A 21,998-nucleotide genomic window follows, 5' to 3' on the forward strand; every position below is an offset into this window, starting at 1 on the left:
AGGTCTGATGTTTCAGTCTCCTTTGTGTCTCCCTAGTACTTAGAAAAGAATCAGATCCATATTGGGGCCCCTGGGTGGCTCAGATGGTTAAGCATCTGCCTTCAGCTCAGGTCATGATTCCAAGGTCCTGGGATCGAGCCCCACATCGGGCTCCCTGCTCAGTGGGAAGCCTGCTTCTCCCTCTCCCTCTGCCTGCCACTCCCCCTCCTTGTACACACTCTCTGTCAAAAATAAATAAAAACTTAAAAAAAAAAAAAAGAATCAGATTCATATGCATACTCATTTGCTATGAATCAGGTTAGGAAGATGCTAAAGCAAAGCAGTTGCAACCCAGATTAGAAGAAAGACACATCAACAAACAGTTGTGGCAAACCCGTGTCATCCTTTTAGAGTGGTAGCATGTAAGACTCATAGCGATGCAGGAAGGAGAGAACAAGCACTTCTCGCTTGCGTAGTCTCTCCAAGGAGATCTGGTGAGATACTGGAATTTCTTCTGGAATGCAAGGAGCAGAGCATTAAGAAAAAAAAAAAGGCCCAGAAATGTGAAATAGTAATTTTACATTTGGGAATATAAGAAACTCAGTATGGCTGGGATATTGAACAAATGGAGTATATTTCAGATAAGTTCAAGCGTTTCAGTGTTCAGCAAAGGTTTCAACTTAATAGGACATGTAAATACATCAAGCAAGTAAGAACACCTTTCGTGGAATAATATGGAGAAAGCATCTGAGTAGTCATGTTGGGGAGTAGGAGTAGGGTGAGGGAGTGAGGTAGGTAGCAGGAAAGACCAGGCACTACCATGGCCAAGATCAGTGATTCTTAAACTCTAGTGTGTATCAGAATCACCTAGTTTAAAATGATATTGTTGGGCTCTCACCCCCAGAGTTTCTGGCTCAGTAGGCTAGGGGTAGGTTCCTATCATCTGCATTTCTAAGAAGTTTCCAGAAGATGCTAATGCTGCTCCTCAGGAAGCACACACTGAGAACCATCGGTTTAGAAAAATGAAATTGTATAAGCAGTGTAGGATTTCTGATGAAAAGTTTTAAATCTTGAGATCAAGAGTGTGGACTGATCTTATCAACGTTAGTAAGTCATAATGCCCTCTTAAACTCCATAATTCTCAGATTTAAATGTGTAAATATAAAGCAGGAATTAGTTTACCTTTCAGAAACAATTGTCAAAAATATAAAAGCCTACAACTTCAAATTTTAGGGTTGATGTGGAAAAAATGGAAACATTTATACACTGCTAGTAGAGGAGGAAGCTGGGAGGTTCCTCGCTGGCTCAGTCAGCAGAGCATGCAACTCTTGATCTTGGGATCATGAGTTTGAGCCCCAAGTTAGGTGTAAAGATTACTTCAAAAAATTTTTTTTTAAAGTGTAAGCTGGTATAATGCTTTGGAAAGAGATTTGGTGATGCCTATCTATCTACCTAGATGTAGCTATCATATATATATATATATATATATATATGAGATTATGTCATCTATCAATCCAATGAGACTCAGCCAACACCTCTTGAAGACCAATTTACTCTATGGATATATATATATATATATACACACAAACACACACACATATATATATATGTTATATACATATCACCAAGAAAATGAAAAAAATAATTGCATATGGGGTTCCACTGAATAAATTTTTTTATATTTATTTTTTATTATGTTAATCACCATACATTACATCATTAGTTTTTGACGTAGTGTTCCATGATTCATTGTGTGTAACACCCAGTGCTCCATTCACTACATGCCCTCTTTAATACCCATCACTGGGCTAACCCATCCCCCCACCCCCCTCCCCTCTGGAACCCTCAGTTTGTTTCTCAGAGTCCATAGTCTCTCATGGTTCGTCTCCCAGTCTCTCATGGTTCATCTCCCCCTCCGATTTCCCCTCCTCCGTTTTTCCCTTCCTACTATCTTCTTCTTCTTTTTTTTTAACATATAATGTATTATTTGTTTCAGAGGTACAGGTCTGTGATTCAACAGTCTTAACAATTCACAGCGCTCACCATAGCACATACCCTCCCCAGTGTCTATCACCCAGCCACCCCATCCCTCCCACCCCCCACCACTCCAGCAACCCTCAGTTTGTTTCCTGAGATTAAGAATTCCTCATATCACCACTGAATAAATTTTTAGTTAAAATGAATTAAGTATGTAAACATTAACATGGATCAAATTCAAAACCAAAATGTTAAAGAATATATATACTATGCCTTCTTATAACATGTCAGTTTGTAAAGAAATTCTGTATATTAATTGTGGATACATACACATATAGTCAGTATATAAAACGACATGGAACGGTGTATGCCAAATATAAGAGTGATTATGTCTGCTATTGATGGGAAATGAAATTGGAGAAAAATATATAAAGGGGCTTATGTTTTGTCAGTAATTATTTCTCTTCAGCTTGGTTGTAGATACATGTTTGGTTTTTTAAAAATATTGTCATCTATATTTATATGCAAGAGTTAGTTTATAATTCCAAAAATAAGAAGGCCATAATGAAAATGATGCCTTAAAAATAATGATATAATAATTTCAACCTATTATACATGATGGATTGAGTGGGAGCAACAGGTTAAGACACAGGCAATAAAGGCGCTTATTGAGCGGTTACTGTTCAGATTTCCTCTACAGTCACTGGATTTCGTATTTCTGTGATGTTTCTAAACAATGTTTAGCACAGCATTCCACTTGAAGTTAACTGTCAGAGTATTTTTTTCAACGCTTATATAAAGTTAAAGTTTATTGACCTTATTATTGATAATTAGCCCCATTCAGTTGAAATTATGTTTGCTCACCTAATAAAACTGGCGGTGCTTAATATCATAATCAGAATGGAGAGGCAGGAGTGGGGTGCAGGAGAAACTCAATCACACTTGATTCTATAAATTTAATTGCAGTAATAAATTAAATATTATCTTTAAGCATTCAGTAATTTTCTGCTGCTTAGGCATGTCTGGCCAACATTGTCAAAAATTAGCTTCACTTGTACAGTTAATTTTATTTTTAACTTGTGGGTTATATTAAGATTCTGATAAGTGTCTTTGATGAAATAAACAAGATAGGTAAGAGTCTCAAGAAGAATAAAAAAATGTTTCAATCATTGAATTACTCAGGTGTCATTTTTCAGGTATTACTGCTCTTACGTCTTATTAGTCTTACTATTTCTACTCCTCAATGGCTTTTGTGTATTTCTAGTCACATTAAGATTGGTAAGTATTATGTAACGAATGATCAGAATTCAGTGATTTAAGCCTGGACAGCCACTAGTGAATAATGAAATCAAACAGAGGGACAATTCTTGAATAATTCTTGGTTTGTGTTCTGGATTAATGTCACTGAGACTTTCTTATCCACATCAACTTTTCCATGTTAAGCCTACTTCCACTTTAGAGAAAACAACTTTCTCTTCTTATTAGTTATTGTTGACGTGGGCAGTGGTGTAATTTTTATTTCAAGCTTTTTGAAGAGAGCACCAGAAAAAGCAAATTTTGTGTTACATAATGTCATATAATGCATTTCAACATCTAACATAATTTACCTTGGAAGAATAGCTCTTTGGGAGTGATTGCAGAGTTGCTTCCCTATTTGAATTTCCTCTATTATTTCAGTAAAAAAGAAACCTAATGTGGTGATAATATATACCAAAAATATTCAGTGGTACCTGACAGCTAGTGAATGCTTGAAAACTCTTCTTTAATGTGACCAAGTGAAATACACTTAAGATATTATGAAAAATTATGATGATGACAATGGTGATGGTTTGAGCCTAAAACTAGCATTGATCACTGGGTCTCTCAGCCAAATTAAAGGCAGATTGAAGTACAGAGTTTAACTTAACTAATAGTTTAATTATCTGTATTTTGAAAAACAAGTAATTTAAATAATTATAGATGAATAATGAGAAGCAAATCTTCATATGAGGCAGCATAATATGGAGGTAAAGAGCATGGACACAGGGACCAAACCCCCAGGGTTCAAACTCTGGTTCTGCCACTTAGGCTGGTGACCCCAAGGGTGTGACATAGCCTTCTCATGCCTCAGTATCCTCACATGGAGATATGGGTTGATTTGAGCACCTATTGAATAGGGCTGATTTGAGGATTAAAGGATTCGATGTCTGAAAAGTACATTGAAATAATGTCAGATAGTAATTACAAAATAGTTATTTGTTAAATAAGTAAGTTAACAGTTAATATATACAACCTGTGTGGTTAAAACCACTGTTGAGACTGAGTTCTGTTGTTGAGCTGGTTCTTGAAATCTCCATATTTGTTTGTCATTTCCTTTCATGACTTCCTTCTCTTTCCTGCTTCTCCAAATTTGGATGTAAACTCTATAGATTAATAATAGAGGGAATTAGAGGGTAAATAATTACTATATAACTAAATATTTCTTGCCTGACAATAATTCAAACACTAATTTCTAAGAAGTAGAATAAATAAGCTATGATTCGTAATCATAAAATATGTAATCAGTTGGTATATAAACATTTCTTATCACGAGGGATCACTAAACCAGTCCTTCACTCACTTTTTTTTAAACAAAGGTATCATTAAAGTTGTACTGTCTTTAACAAAGTTATCCCTTCTGCCCATAAAAGTTTGTCACATTGTTAATTCTATACACCTCCTTATCCTTGGGACAGTAAGGGGAATTGTACAGTCTATCAGATAGAATGGCCTATACGTTGTTGAGTTTATGCTCAGCATAAACTTTTTATGTGACGTCATGGACGCCTCATTGTAAACTAGGTCTTGACTCTTAGAATTTGCAAGAATGGCATCTGATAATTTCTCCCATGCCTTCTTCAGCTTCCCCATGTACACGTTACAAGAACTAATAGGGATTCAGCTACACTTATGTGTTAATTACTGTTCAAAGTATTTCATATATATTAAATAATGTTCATCTTCACAAAAACCTTTTGAAATGTCTGCTATTATTATTCCAGCTTTATTGATGAGAGAATTGTGTCAAAGAACAAGTTAAGCAACTTGGTCAAAATCATGAAGAAAGTGGTAGACCTGGTGTTTTAACCCAGGCAATTCAACGTCAGAAAACATGCTTTTCACCATTACATTATACAGTCTCTCCCATACCTCATGCATAGCTCGTAAGATGCAAACAACAATAGTTAGCTTCTGAAGTGGTTGCACCAAAGTCTATCTTTGGGAGCTGGTATGGGAGGTGTTGATTGAAGGTGGGTGTATACAATTATTAATACCGCTAACACCATAATGATACAGGAGTTCAAACTTGTATTTGATGTATTTTGTTTTTAATGTAAAATAGTAAATCAGGCTTGAAAAAAAGTAGGTAAACGTGCTTACATATTATTTCATTCAGTATCTTTTAAATCTCATATTATTGATCTCTAAGATATTCTGCCCTCTTTTAACAATCTAATTTTATTAAAGACCTGAGGATATACACTTTATTGCATTACCAGTCAATATTAAAAGCCATAAAAGTGTTTTCTTTAAATGAACAAAGCAGGCAGATATCTCTAATGTAAAACATCTGTTTGACAGAATGTGGTTCATAAGCTTTTTTTTTTAGCTTCTTAGAAATATCTTTATTATAAATTTTCTTAAACACTTCGCTGCATGCATTACAGAATGAGTATCACCTATAAGCTTCTATCAGCAACTAGCTGTCATTTTAATATGTCTTTTCTTGTAGGCTTTGCTATTTCTTCAGTCTTGACTCATGTCTAATTATAACATGGCAAAATTATGAAGATTTCTTATAATAACTTGCCCTTGTTTTTACAAAGAATTTTACCATATGAACAAAATATATTACTATTTCAAAATACTCCAAATATATTTCATATGAAGTTTTAAGAAACATTACCATTTTCCTTTCATATTATTTTTTGTGAGATGTGATTTTAAAGCTATCTAATTTTAAAACTGAGAGTGACCAGAGTTACTTAGTCCAATCCCCTGATTTTGAAAAATCAGCAAACTGAGTTCCAAATGGATTATTTTTCATTGCTGTTATCTTGGTTTGTGAGACAAATGAAAGACTTGACTGAAGGATGTCTTTTTATGTTCACAACTTGCTGAGTTTTCTTTGGTATTTGAGAAGAAATCATGAGTATATCCCATAATGAAATATATAATTGAATAATCTCTAAGAGTTCAAATAAAAACATGCTTTGGAATAAGATGAAAACAATTTGGACTAATAGAAGTTTTCCCAATAGTTGGGAATAGCTCAGAGAATTTAATCTTGAAATATCTCAGGGCAGGTACTGCTCTGTGGCAGTAAACACTGTTCTTATATACCACAAAACAGTATCTATTGAATATTTCTCATATGAAATATACAACCAGAAGGAAAATGATTCATGTTAGTGAAAACAAATAAACACATTATTTGATTTGATATTCTGAAACAGTTTTTAAAATTTTTTAAAAAGCCCTTTTTGTTTGTGAAAATAAAACATACATCACTAAGAATTTTTTAAAAACAAGCTTTTAATATGTGTTCTGTTTTTATGGAATTTAAACAGCTATTGAGGAAAGATCCAAAATAAATAAAGTTCCATAATAATATATCTCCTATGTCTGCACTTAGGCATTCTGGAAAATATTTAAAGAAAGATTACAATGACAGTTTTTTACTCTTGACTTTGTAGGATATATAACTTACAGTGGAGTCATATAAAAATACCAAGAAGATATTCATAACAATCAGAAGTAAATGTGAAAATTCCACCTGGTGCATAAAATCACAAGATTATAAAGGGATTACCCTAACATAACACTCAGGAAAAATCCCTCATCAAAATGAGATATTGCTGCACCATAAAATTTAATCAACCACAATTACTGAGTAAAACTCTAATTATACTTAAGTCAAAGGAAAGAAAAACAGCCTTCAAGACTATTTCTAGAAGTATATGGTGTTCATAATCAGGATAAAAATACTGTTTCTTTGAATAAAAATCTAAAAATGAAATTGGGTTGCATTATAACTCTTTTATTAGTGATTGTTAATAAAAATATATGACCAAAAAAGTCAATATTGATGGCACAGACATGAGGAAACACAGCATAATTTTGTGTAATGTGGTCTGAAGTAAATCACAATCTATATAGGGAATTATAATAAAATGTTTGGCTAGTGGGGACGTTATTTAGCTTTAAATATTCAGTAATTTTTAGCAATTTACCTAATTTAAATATAAATTAATTGGAAGAAAGCTTACCTATAAGCTGGAGAAATAGACAGTGAATCTATTATGTAGAAAGTAACCACAGTGGGGCGCCTGGGTGGCTCAGTCGTTAAGCGTCTGCCTTCGGCTCAGGTCATGATCCCAGGGTCCTGGGATCGAGCCCCACATCAAGCCCCACAGCGAGCCCCACATCAATCCCCACAGCGAGCCCCACATCGGGCTCCCTGATCAGCGGGAAGCCTGTTTCTCCCTCTCCCACTCCGCCGGCTTGTGTTCCCTCTCTCGCTGTGTCTCTCTCTGTCAAATGAATAAATAAAATCTTTAAAAAAGAAAGAAAGAAAGAAAGAAAGAAAGAAACCACAGTAAAAATGAAATGACCCGTTTCTTATCTTTTATCAGCTAAATGGTATTATATGTGCAATCTCCGTGTGGTAAAGTGTTATGCCTTATAAGGATAATTCAATTTCCTTTACTATAGAAGCTAAATGGACATAAAAAGTTAAGCTGAATTTTTTCATTCTTGGAGACAAAGGATTATTAGATACTATGTTTGTTTATTTTTTTTAAGATTTTATTATTTATTTATTTATTTATTTGAGAAAGAGAGGAAAGGGGAAGGGCCATGGGGGACAGAGAGAATCTCAAGCAGACTCCCTGCTGAGCATGGAGCTGACTCAGGCTCAGTCTCAGGACCCTGAGATTGAGACCTGAGCCAAAATCAAGAGTGGGCTGCTTAACTAATTGAACCACCCAGGTGCCCCTATGCTTATTTATTTTTTAGTAAATATGGCTTGAGTGACTAGAAAAACTATAAAATGCTTGTTACTTACATAAATATTTTAAAGGGGGTACCTTTTCCTTATAAGGAGACAAACTTTTGTACAAGAGACATTCTTGTGAAATCTCTGCAAGAAGAGAGTGCAAGATTTAGGGTCATTTATCTGGGAAACATCAATAATGATGAAAACAACCCCAGTTGCAGGTGCATATGAATTCTTTAGAAATTTTTAAAGTGTACACTTCAAGAACTTAGCACACATGAATTGGGGATATAAAACCTGAAAGACTCAAATATGTAATATCCAATTGGTGAGAAGCTCAAATAATTGTGATGGCCTAAATGATCTCAGAGTGTAGTCATGATAGCCTCACAGAGGGGAACATAGATTTTTCAGAAAGTTCAAGCTTATAGGACAGTTACTTCATGTGAAATGTTTCACACTTAGCCTGGAGAACAGGAAGTACTCACAGAATAAATGAAAAGAGAAATATTAGATGACTAATACAGGGATTATTAATGCCCATTTCTTTGTGTTTTTCCTTCATAATTTTCTCACTAGTAGATATGTCACATCCCTCATCATACCATTAATGTGCTACATTAGCCTCTTTATCACAAAAATGTTTGGGATTTGGAGAATTTCACATTTAAAATCTAGCCAGGATGTTTATCATCATACACTAAGTCACAATTCAGCCCTTATCTTTTTTAGTTATTGTGAAAGCTCTGATGAATAGAATAATGGTTTTATCTTCTCTTATTAAACTGGCAGGCGGGTATATTATACTCAGTGTACACTATGAACAATGTCATTTATAGTTTCACTTTCAATAATAGTGTTGAAACCAAGTGCATTAATTCATGAGAATTGAGTAAGACAATTATGAATAAATTGTTTTTCAATCTGATAGAAGGAACATGTCCTTAGAACAGGCAGTTTTAGTCTAAATTCCAGGTATTTTCATTTAAAACGATCTTCTAATTCCCATTTCTTTTCTATTGTAGGATATAGTCTGTCATTTTGTTTTTTTTTAACCTAGTAGTAACACTACTCCTGTTCTAGGAACAGAACACTAATTCTCCTTTACATGCGGTGTTGTTGGGAATGTCTCCTCCAAGATTATATATCTGATTGGCACTGCCAAACAGAAATCACTTTCCCTAGCCAAGGTGTGGTCGGGTTATCTCTCTTGGGAATATGAACTTTGAGCCAAATGTAGACACAAGAACAATCATGTTGTTTCAATGAGCTTATCCAGTGGTTCCTGCTACTGAGATCTCAAGAGCCATTCTAGCTCCTATCCTCCCCAAAACCTAGTTCTTCAACTTTTTCTTTTATTTTATGACATAATCTATTTCCTTCCAATAATTTCCTTTTTGCTGGATTTAGCCAGAGTCTATTTACTTTGCTTTCAAATAAAGAAATTTAAGTTTCATCATTATTACATACATTCATTATCACCCCATTTACTATTCTTTCATTAATTCACTCATTCATCTAATAAATATACATTGTGAAGCAGGGTGTCTGATATGCAATTAGGAAAACATACTTCCTCCCTTAAGGAATTTGACATCTGATGAGATAGACTAGACCAGATAGCAAATATTTTAGGCTTTGTGGGCCATATTATCTCTGTTGCAGCTACTCTGAAGGTGTAGTACAAAAGCAGTAATAGACAATATGTAAATGAAATGGAGGGGATGTGTTAAAATAAAACTTTATTTAAAGACACTGAAATGATATGCATATTTCATAAAATTTTTATATTCTTGAAATATTTAAAAAATTTTTTTACTAAAAAAATTAAGAAACATTCTTAGTTTGTGAAATAGGCGGTATAGTATATGTTGCTGATTCCTGAGATGCACAGAAAAAGAAAACAGTTACTTGTAAGCAGTAGAGTTAAGTAGTTGAGCAGTTGAGTAGCTGTTTTAGTAGTAAATACAAGGTAACATGGGGTTGTAGAGATATGACCATAACTCAGTATTTGAAGGAAGAAAAAATGGGGAAAGCCTCCTCAAGGAATTGCATTAAGCTATGCCTTGAGAATAGAGTAGGAATAAGCTCACAAAAGAGGAGACAACAGTCAGAGGGAACAGCAATTATGAATGCTCACAGGAAAGGCAAAGAATTGCAACCTAACATGGCTGGGCACATGTCCTGGAGAGTGTGAGAGAAGGAAGTAGTTGGAAGAGGGGGCTGGAAAGTAAAGCTAGAGTCTTAAGAATGGCCTTGGCACTTAGTTTTCCTGTAGGGATACTGAACATGTCCTTATCACACAAGCAAAAAGAAATAATTCCAGGGTGACTAGTAGGGGAAGATAACCTTTGAAGGACAGCTATTAAGAATTAGTCATTATAGGGCACCTGGGTGGCTCAGTTGGTTAAGCGTCCAATTCTTGATTTTGGCTCGGGTCATGATCTCAGGGTCTTGAGATCAAGCCCCCATTGGGCTCCGCACTCAGCAGGGTGTCTGCTGGAGATTCTCTCTCTTTCCCTCTCCCTTTCCCTACCCACTTTCACATGCTCATTCACTCTCTTTCTAAAATAAATAAACAAATCTTTAAACAAAAAAGAATTAGTCATTGTAAGATTGAAGGCATGTTGTTATATTTCCTAACATTTTATGTTTTCATTTTGCGTGCTATTTATTTTAAATTCTTATGGGAAAGAACATAGAACAATTTTCAGTTACTCTAAAATTTTAATTTGGACCAATTTGTAACTAGGTTTAAGTGTTTTGGATTCCAATTTCAGAGCAATGGGGAATCACTGAAAGCGTTTAAGCAGAAAAAACATGATATAATCTTCGTTTTTGAAACATGACTCTGGTTTTAATATGGATATGACTTAAGGGACTGTGACCTTCCAGTAGAGAGATGATGATGGTCTAAAATAAAGGAATGATGGGTGCCTGGGTGGCTCAGTTGGTTAAGCGACTGCCTTCGGCTCAGGTCATGATCCTGGAGTCCCGGGATCGAGTCCCGCATCGGGCTCCCTGCTCAGCGAGGAGCCTGCTTCTCCCTCTGACACTCCCCCCTCTCATGTACTCTCTCTCTCTCATTCTCGCTCTCTCAAATAAATAAATAAATCTTTTAAAAAAATAAAAATAAAAATAAATAAAATAAAATAAAGGAATGATGATGGAAATGGAGAGAAATGGATCCACATCTAGTGTATTAAATAGAGATTAGAAAACCCTTAGGAACTCACTGATAAGAAGAGTAATTGTGAGGGGGCGCCTGGGTGGCTCAGTTGGTTAAGCGACTGCCTTCAGCTCAGGTCATGATCCTGGAGTCCCTGGATCGAGTCCCGCATCGGGCTCCCTGCTCGGCAGGGAGCCTGCTTTTCCCTCTGACCCTCCCCCCTCTCATGTGCTCTGTCTCTCTCATTCTCTCTGTCTCAAATAAATAAATAAAATCTTAAAAAAAAAAAAAAGAAGAGTAATTGTGAGGATAGAAGCAGGGATGACTGCTGGGTTTCTGACTGGCACAAACTCTATGGCCATCTTCACTACATAGGGAACATAAGAGGAAGGAAAGCAGATTTTGCAGGGAAAAGAGTTTGGATTTGACATATTGAGGCTGGCATGCTTTTAGACTTTCAGAAAAGAGATCTGGATTACTGCATTTGCTGTATAACACAGTGTTTTGGAAATTCAGTATAATTAAATTTTCTAAACTCATATAATGTGTCAGGCATTTTGCTGAAATCTTTGCATGCATTTTTCATTAATCTTCACAAAACTTACAGACTTACGATTATTATTACTGTTATTATTATTGCTACATTATTAGTGAGAAACTGAAGGTTTTATAGGTTATGTAACTTGCTAAAATTTTTGGAGTTAGAAGTAGATGGCAAAGGTGTGATTTGGGCATCGGATTTGTTCGTTTCAAGAAGCAACACTCTTAATTACTTTGCTGATTCAAACAAGTGTAATAGGAGAAATGGTTACTTTCCAGGTTGAAGTAAGTAATTCAGGGAAGAGAAGTCAGGCAAGATCTTCTTATTTCAGAAAGACAATTAGAAAAATAATAGTGATTTTGTTTGCCAAGTGTTTTAAACATCTCCAATAAGTGACAAATAGTAGAATGATTGACTATAAATGTAATTCCTGTAAATCTACCTAAACTTTATCAGTTTAGATCCTATGAAATTTCAATGTGCTTGTGGGTCCTTTTACACATTGTTCAGGAATTTGCCCAAATTAGCTGGTATTACCAAATAGACTTTCTCAACACAAATCATGACTGTTAATAGTTCTTTTGACCACTATGGGCACCTAATTCAACACCAGTAGTTAATACTAAGTGTAGCAAGTATATGACATAATGACGATGCAATATGTATAAGGATTATGTCCTCTTGGGTTAGTATGGCAGACCAGCTTAGACCAAGATTTTCCTTTAGAAACAAGAGCATGTATTTAAACATAGCAAGAGGAAAATAACAATCTCTCTTTTCTTTGCCATCAAAATTGAAACAGAATGTGTTGGATGCTAGGAACTACATTAATGTATAAATTTTACAGAATACACTCATCTCCCCTTTCTGCCCACTAATATAATTTATAATGCAGTAATAGCCATCATTTCTTAAAGATGTGATGCCCATAAAAGCTCCCCATCCTCTTCTCTCTGTAGACACTTTAGAATGATCTGTGCTATTAGCTAACAGGTAGCTTTTTTTGTTACATATATTTCACACAATGAATGATATGACTAAGTGGAGAACTTGCACACCTCAATTTTGACTAATGTATAAAGGAGCTATCGGAACTAAAAATCAAATACGAGATTCCTTCTCCATCAAGAAAAAAGTAGCAATTTAACAAATGAGGAGAATCATAACTTCCTTCTACATCAGGGTTTCTCAATTTTGAAATTATTAATAGTATTTTGGACTGAGTAATTCTTTGTTGTGGAGGCCCTAACAAGATTAAATAGCATCACTGGATTCCACTCACTAGATTCCAGTAGTATCTGTTCCATCATGACCATCAAAAATGTCTCCAGATATTGCCAAACATCCCCCATGGGGCAAAATTATTCCTGGTTAAGAACTACTGCTTGATATAAAATGTCCTAAATCATAAGAGTGCCCCTAATGTATTTACTTTATACTTTTGCCTCATTTATTAACATTATCTAATCAATTCATAAGAACACATAGAATATTTATGGGACATATTTTGTAGGTGAATAGGACGGAATTAGTGAATATAAGATATAACAATTCTATCAGCCTAGATTAAGATACTGGGAATTCTGTCACATGAAATTTTGACAGGTATATTTGATTTAATACAATTACTTTTGAGAATTTTTCCACTCTGCAGGAAAATTAACCTTGAAGTGGATAAGTTTAGAGCATACATGTATGAGAAGTGAAGGAACAATAAAAATAAAAAAAGGAACAGAAATTTAACAGAAGTTTAAAAGAATTACCATGCAAAAGAAAAAGGAAAATAATTGGAAGTTGGAGAATGCAATTCTCAAAGCTCTTCTTCCAAGAAACAGTGGTCTCTGAGCTCACTTCAGAGAAAATTTAAGTCACATGTGGTGGAATTGACTGTTTAGGTTTTGCACAGATTGATTGTTCTATTCTGCATCAGACAGGAAAATTATGCAATCTTGTTGAACAATTAGAACACTCTGAGTAAAGCAGTAAAACTTTACTAAAATAAGAAAAATTGCCTAACATGTGAGACAATTTTAATTCAAAATGTAAAGAACTCTCTGCAAAAACTATTTACCGTGAAAACAACCTCAAATTCTGCATAGATTGTTGTGTTTTCTGTGTGTGTGTGATTTAAGAGAGTAGTTGGAATGATCACAATTTTTAGCAGACTAGAAATAAATTAAAACTGTTATCACAGTTTTATATTCTCAAATGAATGCCTGCATTTCAAGGAACAAAATGCAGTAGATATAGGATGTCATTGTGTTGAATTATTTAATAAAGGCATATTAATTTCAAACATGCTTTTACTTGTGCCCGAAAGTTTTCCATGATGGTTTTGGAACAACTGAAAGAATTTTTACCTGAACATGATTTAATCTTCATTATTAAAAGCCACTAACAAAGGCACTTTTGTAGATTGCAGTAAATTCAGTTCTAAAATTGGAGATTGACAACATCCCGTGAGCAAGGAATAAGCCAGAAACACTCATTCCTTCACTTGTACCTTCATAAAAGATCCATTACTTTTTAATTGTATCTTTGTACATTATTTTGATTTTATTTAAGATTGAATATATGTATATTAAAAGATAAGTTAAAGTTAATAATAGCCTACCATTTTAGTATTATATACTCATAATCATGGCATAAAGAACACTTTCATATGTCATCTGCTATAACTCTCACCAGTTAACTTAAACTAGCAAGAAAAAATTTATTGCTATTTTGCAGAGGCAAAATGTTAGGGTTGGCTATATGAAATGATCATTTAGAGTTCATAATTAGAAAAATTTGAGGCTCGAGGGGCACCTGGGTGGCTCAGTCATTAAGCGTCTGCCTTCGGCTCAGGTCATGATCCCAGGGTCCTGGGATCGAGTCCCACATTGGGCTCTCTGCTTGGCGGGAAGCCTGCTTCTCCCTCTCCCACTCCCCCTGCTTCTGTTCCCTCTCTTGCTGTGTCTCTCTCTGTCAAATAAATAAAATAAAATCTCTTTTTTTTTTTTAAAAAAGGAAGAAAAATTTGAGGCTCGAATCCAAAGCAAGTAAGCAACCTCTTGAGTACGTTGAAATTTACAGATAAAGTTACACAAATGTTAGTGTAACTCTACTTTGTCCTTAGCAAGCTTTACAAAGCCTGTTTCAGATAAGTTTCATGATATTATACACCCGTCATGTTTAAATTTCTGTCTATGCTTTCCAGCATGCTTTTGTTTTTATATAAAATATCTCCTCTCCTCTCTGACCTTATTTGTCTACTCACCTTTCCAGACACACATAGATTGCAGGATCACTATAAACATTTTTGAATAATAGTTTAGAAATATCTTTCCACTCACTTTCTAGAGCTTTTTAGAGTCATCACATTTGATATGCACCTAATTACATTGTATACTGTGTTCTTTGCTGTCAGTTTAAGTCTGTTTTTCTTATCTCCTCAACTATATTGTAATTTATTTATTTATTTTTAACTAACTGTATTGTAATTTGTTTGAAAAAGGGATACATATGTTCATCATTATTCTATATCTCAAAGAGTGAATTGAATCGTATATGTATATGTATATATATAATGATTAATTTTATACTGGTCTTTAGTTCTATATTAATATTTTGATGATAAAATTCTATGTTCATCAATTATTTATTGACATAAATTATTTTAAGCCTTGTGGGCTGGCTACCTTTGTTACTCTTATTAACCTCATCTTGGTGATAGGTTATATATATACACACACTCATTCTCCTTCTCTCTCTGTCTCTCTCTTTCTCTCTCTCTCACAAACACACACACACACACACACACACACACACACACAGAAATATCATGCCCAAGCCCGTGTCCTCAGGAACTTGTTTTCTTGTCATTGGCCATAGGATCACTCTTCTTTTCTCTTAATTAATGTTACCTTTCAATGGAAATTATGCCTTGAGCATATTTATAAAATGTGTGTCTTATGAGGATTTAAAAATTATGATAATGAAAATGATCTTGGATATTTCAGAAGTAAGATGCAGAAACCAGGGCGCCTGGGTGGCTCAGTCGTTAAGCATCTGCCTTCAGCTCAGGTCATGATCCCAGGGTCCTGGGATCGAGTCCCACATCGGGCTCCCTGCTCGGCAGGAAGCCCGCTTCTCCCTCTCCCCCTCCCCCTGCTTGTGTTCCTGCTCTCGCTGTCTCTCTTTGTCAAATAAATAAATAAAATCTTAAAAAAAAAAAAAGATGCAGAAACTATTTTTGTCAGGCAAGTCTTTGCTTACCACCAAACTATACTACATTATTGTTTCAACTTCAATGTCTAGAACACACTTTCTAGGTTAAAGTTGGAATATATATATATATATATATATATATATATATGTGTGTGTGTATATATATATCTATATATCTATATCTATCTCAATATACTCCAACAAACTTCTGAAGAAAATATAGGAATTTTTTTCTAATTTTCAAAGCACAAGATTATATATGCTCATAAAGAATGCCCAAGCTAATTTCTAACTACCTAGATAATGATATATATGACACTTGGGGTTTTATTCAGAAGATTGCCTGTCATTCTCCAGAAATGATAATTACTATTTTACTAATACAAAATACATTCTCATCTATTGAGTCCTTTCAGGGAATATAATACTATTTGTAGAAAGAAGCAAATTAAAAACAATCTTGTTCTACTTTATATTATAAATAGCTTTCCTAATAAATAATATGCACATAATATTTAAAGGACCATAAATGAAGGATTCATTTTAAAAAAAATTTATTGACTCGGCAGTCGAGTCGTTGCTTTGGCCAGACCAGGACGTGTGGCCCACTGCGCCCTGTCTTTGCACCCTGTCACTCCCGCCCGCCCGCAGGATGGCCCACAAGCAGATCTACTACTCAGACAAGTACTTCGACGAGCACTATGAGTACCGGCATGTCATGTTACCCAGAGAACTTTCCAAACAAGTCCTGAAAACCTATCTGATGTCTGAAGAGGAGTGGAGGAGACTTGGTGTCCAACAGAGTCTAGGCTGGGTTCATTACATGATTCATGAGCCAGAACCATATATTCTTCTCTTTAGACGACCTCTTCCAAAAGAGCAACAAAAATGAAGTCTATCTGGGGTCGTCAATTAAATCTTTTTCAAATTTAATGTATATGTGTATATAAGTTAGTATTCAGTGAATACTTGAAAAATGTACAAATTGTTGATCCATACCTGTGCATGAGCTGTATTCTTCACAGCAACAGAGCTCAGTTAAATGCAACTGCAAATAGGTTACTATAAGGTGTTTAAGATAAAATTTCTTCTAGTCGGTTTTTCTCTTAATATAATTGTCTGTTTGACTTTACATGTTACTTTTGTTAAATAAAGTTTGTATGTTGCATTTATAGAGATAAATAAATAAATTGACTCTTACTTTGGTCTCTAACTTATACATAGCCTTTTAACCATAAGTCGTTCTATTAATGGAAATGAAAAAACATGTTTTAAATTTTATATGAATGATTACTTTTCTTTTTGGATTGTTACAGTAATATATATTCATAAAATAACTAGAAGTGAATACATATTCATATAAATAAACTACTGTTTAGATGAATAAATGGGGATAAGGAACAAATTTTCCTTAAAGAATAGTTTCAAATTTTATATATATACTCATATACTCATATATGTGCATATGTATATATACACATCTATAATAGGACCCAGATATAGATACATCCACATGCAAAAAAATAATTTCGTACTTGGAGTTCCAAACCAATACTACGTTGCTTATTGTTAAAATTATCCCAGTTTTGGTTGTTGAGAGCTTTTACAAATTGACTCCTATGCTGCTTCAACATACCCCCATACATTTTTTTTTAGCTGTTTGGCTTTTGTTGTTGTTGTTGTTGTTGTTGTTGTTGTTTACTTTCTGGCACTACCAGCATGATGTGCCTTAGTGCTAAAACCAGCCATTTCTTCAAGCAGACCCAATTTCTTTCATTGGAAAACGGTACCTATTGCCTTTGAACATTGGTAAAAATTATTTTTGTTTTTTAAGATTTTATACTTAAGTAATCTCTATACCCAATGTGTGGCTTGAACTCACAACCCCAAGAGCAAGAGTTGCATGCTTTACCAACTGAGCCAGCCAGGTGTCCCTGAACACTGATAAAAATTATTAAATTATTACAAAATTAAAATTATTTCAGAATTCCATTATTCTAGAACAAACCTAAAATTATTACAGAATTTTTTATTTTAAATCAACTGGCTACCTGTGTTTGGGAGCTAGACAAATGAGATTAGATGTGCTAGGTGCTGTTCTACTAGTCCTAGATGTCACTGATTATATTCAGATATATTCTTAAGAAGTGAGTAAGCACTCAGAGACTAGAGATTGTCTTTTGGGGGCCAAATCTTAGCTCTGTGACTTATTTTGGCAAATTTCTCTTTTCCTCTCTTCCTCATCTGCAAAATGTCTCTATTAGAGGGCTACTGTGAGAATCAATTGAGAAGACCAAGAACAGTGCTTAGTACAGAGTAAATGTCTAATAAATGTCATCATTGTTGTTATTGAATCTTTACAAATAAGTGTTATTTCTTCTGTGCCTGACACCCATTATATTTTTTAATTATTTGTGAAAGGAACAATACTTTCCAAACCTAATACTTTCTCCAGTTATATCTTGTGCTTGTATTTAGGTTTTTGTATAGTGTTATGCTTGAAATGAGTTCCCCATTCAGCAAGCAGCACCATGAGTTTCCTTCAGAGTCATAAAATTAGGGGTGTCTTATTTTCACAGGGCTCCTGATTAGGCTTACTTTCCCTGGAGGGAATTGCGGCTCTCCCAATGCCTTGGATTCTCTTTGTTGAGTCAGCTGACTACCAGAGCCTCTATCTCAGCTCAGAGCAGACAAGGGGCCCTAAATGGCAGATTCAGCACTCTGATCCCTTGTATTTGATGATTTTTTTTAAATTTCTGTAATTATGGCATTTTCCCCTGATAATTTATTCTCTATTGATACAGATTATAAGAAATTCTTGTTTTTTTTTAAATATTTTATTTATTTGATAGAGAGAGAGATAGCGAGAGCAGGAACACAAGCAGGGGGCGTGGGGGAGAGAGAAGCAGGCTTCCCGCGGAGCAGGGAGCCTGATGTGGGGCCTCGATCCCAGGACTCTGGGATCATGACGTGAGCCGAAGGCAGACACTTAACAACTGAGCCATCCAGGCACCCCGTTATTGTTTTTCTTTTTTATAGATTTAATTCATTTACTTCAGAAATTTTCTATCAACATATCCCCTGCTATTCACACAAAATTGTAGTGTTACATCTCATCTTGAATTCATGCCATGTGGTCTATGATAGAATGGGCAGCATGCTGATTCAGTCATGTTTTTAAAATGGGCAAGTGCCTACAAGTTGTGATACTTCCAAATTCCAGGATAAACCTGACATAGAGCCAAGCTATGTTGGGTTCTGTAATTTAACAACTGTTACTTGAATGCAGTGAATTTTTCATTTTAGGGTTCCTCAAGTATACAGATATATGTATATAGGTGTGTGTTTGTATTCATGTAAACATCATAAGCAACTGAAAATAAATATTTAACCTTTTAAATTATAAGTTCTATATAAAAGCTGTGGGCAATAATATTTTTTATAATGACCTCATTGCAATTATGTTTTAATGACCATTGTATTAGTTTTCTATTGCTGCATAACAAATTACTTCAAATAATGCTTAAGACATAAATTTATTATCTTGCTGTTTGCATGAGTCAGGAGTCTAGGCATCTTAGTTGTGTCCTCTTCTCAGATGTCGCAAGGATGAATGAAGGTGTTGGCCAGTGGTTACATCCTCATGTGAAACTTGGGGTCCTCTTCTAAGCTTATTCAAGTTCCTGGCACAATTCAATTCCTTGTATTTGTAGGACTGAGGCCCTCAGCTTCTAGAAGCTGTCTTCTACATAGGTGGTTTAAAAAGTGGCTTTTGTTTCTTTAAGGCCAGCGACAAGCATCTCTGCTACTTCAAGTCTCTCATAAAATGCCTGGATTCTCTTTTAAAGAGCTCACATGGTTAGGTCATATGCACCCAGGGTAATCTTCTTTTGATTAGAGACTTTAATTATATCTCTAAAAATGTCTTTACTTTCTATCATATTCTAATGGTTAAAATAAGGAAAAGATAGAGAATATCTACAAAAAGGGAAAGATAGAGAATATCTACAAAAAAGTCTACAGCTAACATCATACTTAATGGTGACAAACTCAAAGCTTTCCTGCTCAGATCAGGTACAAGACAAGGATGTCCCCTCTCACCACTACTTTTCAATATTATCCTGGAAGTTCTAGCTAAAGCAATAAGATGATAAAGGAAAAAGACACAGATTGGGAAAGCTGAAACAAAACTCCCTTTGTTTGCAGATGACATGATCATCTATGTAGAGCTGAAAGAATTGACAAAAGAAATTCTGGAATTAATAAGTGATTATAGTAAGGTTGCAATACACAAGGTTAATATGCAAAAGTCAATCACTTTCTTATATACCAGGAATGAACAAATGGAATTTGAAATAAAAAATACAATACTATTTATATTAGCAACCAAAAACATTGAAATACTTATGTATAAGTCCAACAAAATACATACATGATCTATATGAGGAAAACGATCATACTCTAATGAACAAAATCAAAGAACTAAATAGATGTAGAGATATTCCATATTCATAGATAGACTCAACATTGCCAAGATGTCAGTTCTTCCCAAATTGATTTATAGATTCAATGCAATCCCAGTCAAAATCCTAGCAAGTTTTTGGTGGATATTGACTAAATGATTATAAAGTTTATATGAGAGAAAAAGATCCAGACTAGCTAACACAATTGTAGAAGAACACGATCAGAGGACGACTATCTAAATTCAGGACTTAAAATAAAGCTATGAAAATCAAGACAGTGGGGTATTAGTGAAAGAATAGACAAATAGGACAATAGAGACCCCAGCTATAGACCCACATAACAGAATAGAGACCCCAGCTATAGACCCACATAAAATATCAGTTGATCTCTGACAAAGCAGCAAGGGTAATAAAAGGGAACAAAGTCTTTTAACAAATGGTCCTGGAACAAGTGAATATCCACATGCAAAAGAATGACTTTAGACACAGACTTTATACGCTTCGCAAACACTAACTCAAAGTCAATCATAGACCTAAATGCAAAACTCTAAAACTCCTAGAAGATAACAGGAGAAGACCTAGATAAGCTTGGGGTGTGGCTATGACTTTTTAGATATAGCATCAAAGGCAAGATCCACGAAAGAAAGAATTAATAAGCTGGACTTCGTTAAAATGAAAAAAAAAAAAATCTCTGTGAAAGGCAATGTTAAGAGAATGAGAAGACAAGCCACAAAGTAGGAGAAAATATCTGCCAAAGACACATCTGACAAAGGAAGGACTGTTATCCAAACGTATAGAATTTTTAAACCTCAATAATAAGAAAACCCAGTTAAAAAATGGGCAAGAGGTCTAAATAGACACCTCATCAAAGAAGACATACAGATGGCAAATAAGCACATAAAAGATGCTCCACATCATATGTCATTAGGGAAATCCAAGCTAAAACAACGAGATACCAATACACACCTATTAGGATGACCAAAATCCAGAACACTGACAACACTAAATGCTATAAGGATGTGCAACAAAAGGAACCCTCATTCATTGCTGGTAGGATTACAAAGTGGTACAGCCACCTTGGAAGACAGTGTGGCAGTTTCTTACAAAACTAAACATACTTTTACCATATGATCCAGTGATCACACTCCTTGGTGTTTACTCAAAGGGGATGAAAGCTTACATCTGCACAAACCCCGGTACACAGATATTTATAGCAGCTTTATTCATAATTGCCAAACCTTGGAAGCAACCAAGATGACCTTCAGCGGGTGAATGGATAAATAAGCTCTGTTACATCTAGACAATGGAATATTATTCAACACTAAAAAGAAATAACCTATGAAGCATGAAAAGAAATGGAAGAAACTTAAATACATATTACTAAGTGAAAAAGCCAGTGTGAAAAGGGTATATAGTGCAGGTTGTCAACCATAATATATTCTGGAAAAGGGAAAACTACAGAGACAGAAAGAAAGGTCAGTAGTTGTCAGAAGTTGGGGTAGAGACCAGAGGCATGAATAGGTGAAACACAGAGGATTTTTTAGGGCAGTGAAAATACTCTTCTAGTTACTATAATAGGTACATGGCATTATACATTTGTTTAACCAATCGAGTGAACCCCATGTAAACTATGGTCTTCTTGTG

General features: G+C 34.8%; 1 protein-coding gene across 1 annotated transcript; it reads left to right on the plus strand.

Annotated features, from left to right (window-relative positions):
• The first annotated feature begins 16,543 nt into the window (after positions 1-16,543).
• On the plus strand, positions 16,544-16,783 carry LOC116639736 (cyclin-dependent kinases regulatory subunit 2-like). Its single transcript, XM_032416300.1, has one exon. The coding sequence runs from the start codon at positions 16,544-16,546 to the stop codon at positions 16,781-16,783; it is 240 nt and encodes a 79-aa protein (XP_032272191.1).
• The last annotated feature ends 5,215 nt before the right edge of the window (positions 16,784-21,998 follow it).

This window comes from Phoca vitulina, unplaced genomic scaffold (genome assembly GCF_004348235.1).
Source record: "Phoca vitulina isolate PV1807 unplaced genomic scaffold, GSC_HSeal_1.0 scaffold19, whole genome shotgun sequence".
Lineage (NCBI taxonomy): Eukaryota > Metazoa > Chordata > Mammalia > Carnivora > Phocidae > Phoca > Phoca vitulina.

Excerpts from the sequence above, each read along its gene's own strand:
- LOC116639736 (XM_032416300.1), top strand. The coding sequence starts at position 16,544 with ATGGCCCACAAGCAGATCTACTACTCAGACAAGTACTTCGACGAGCAC.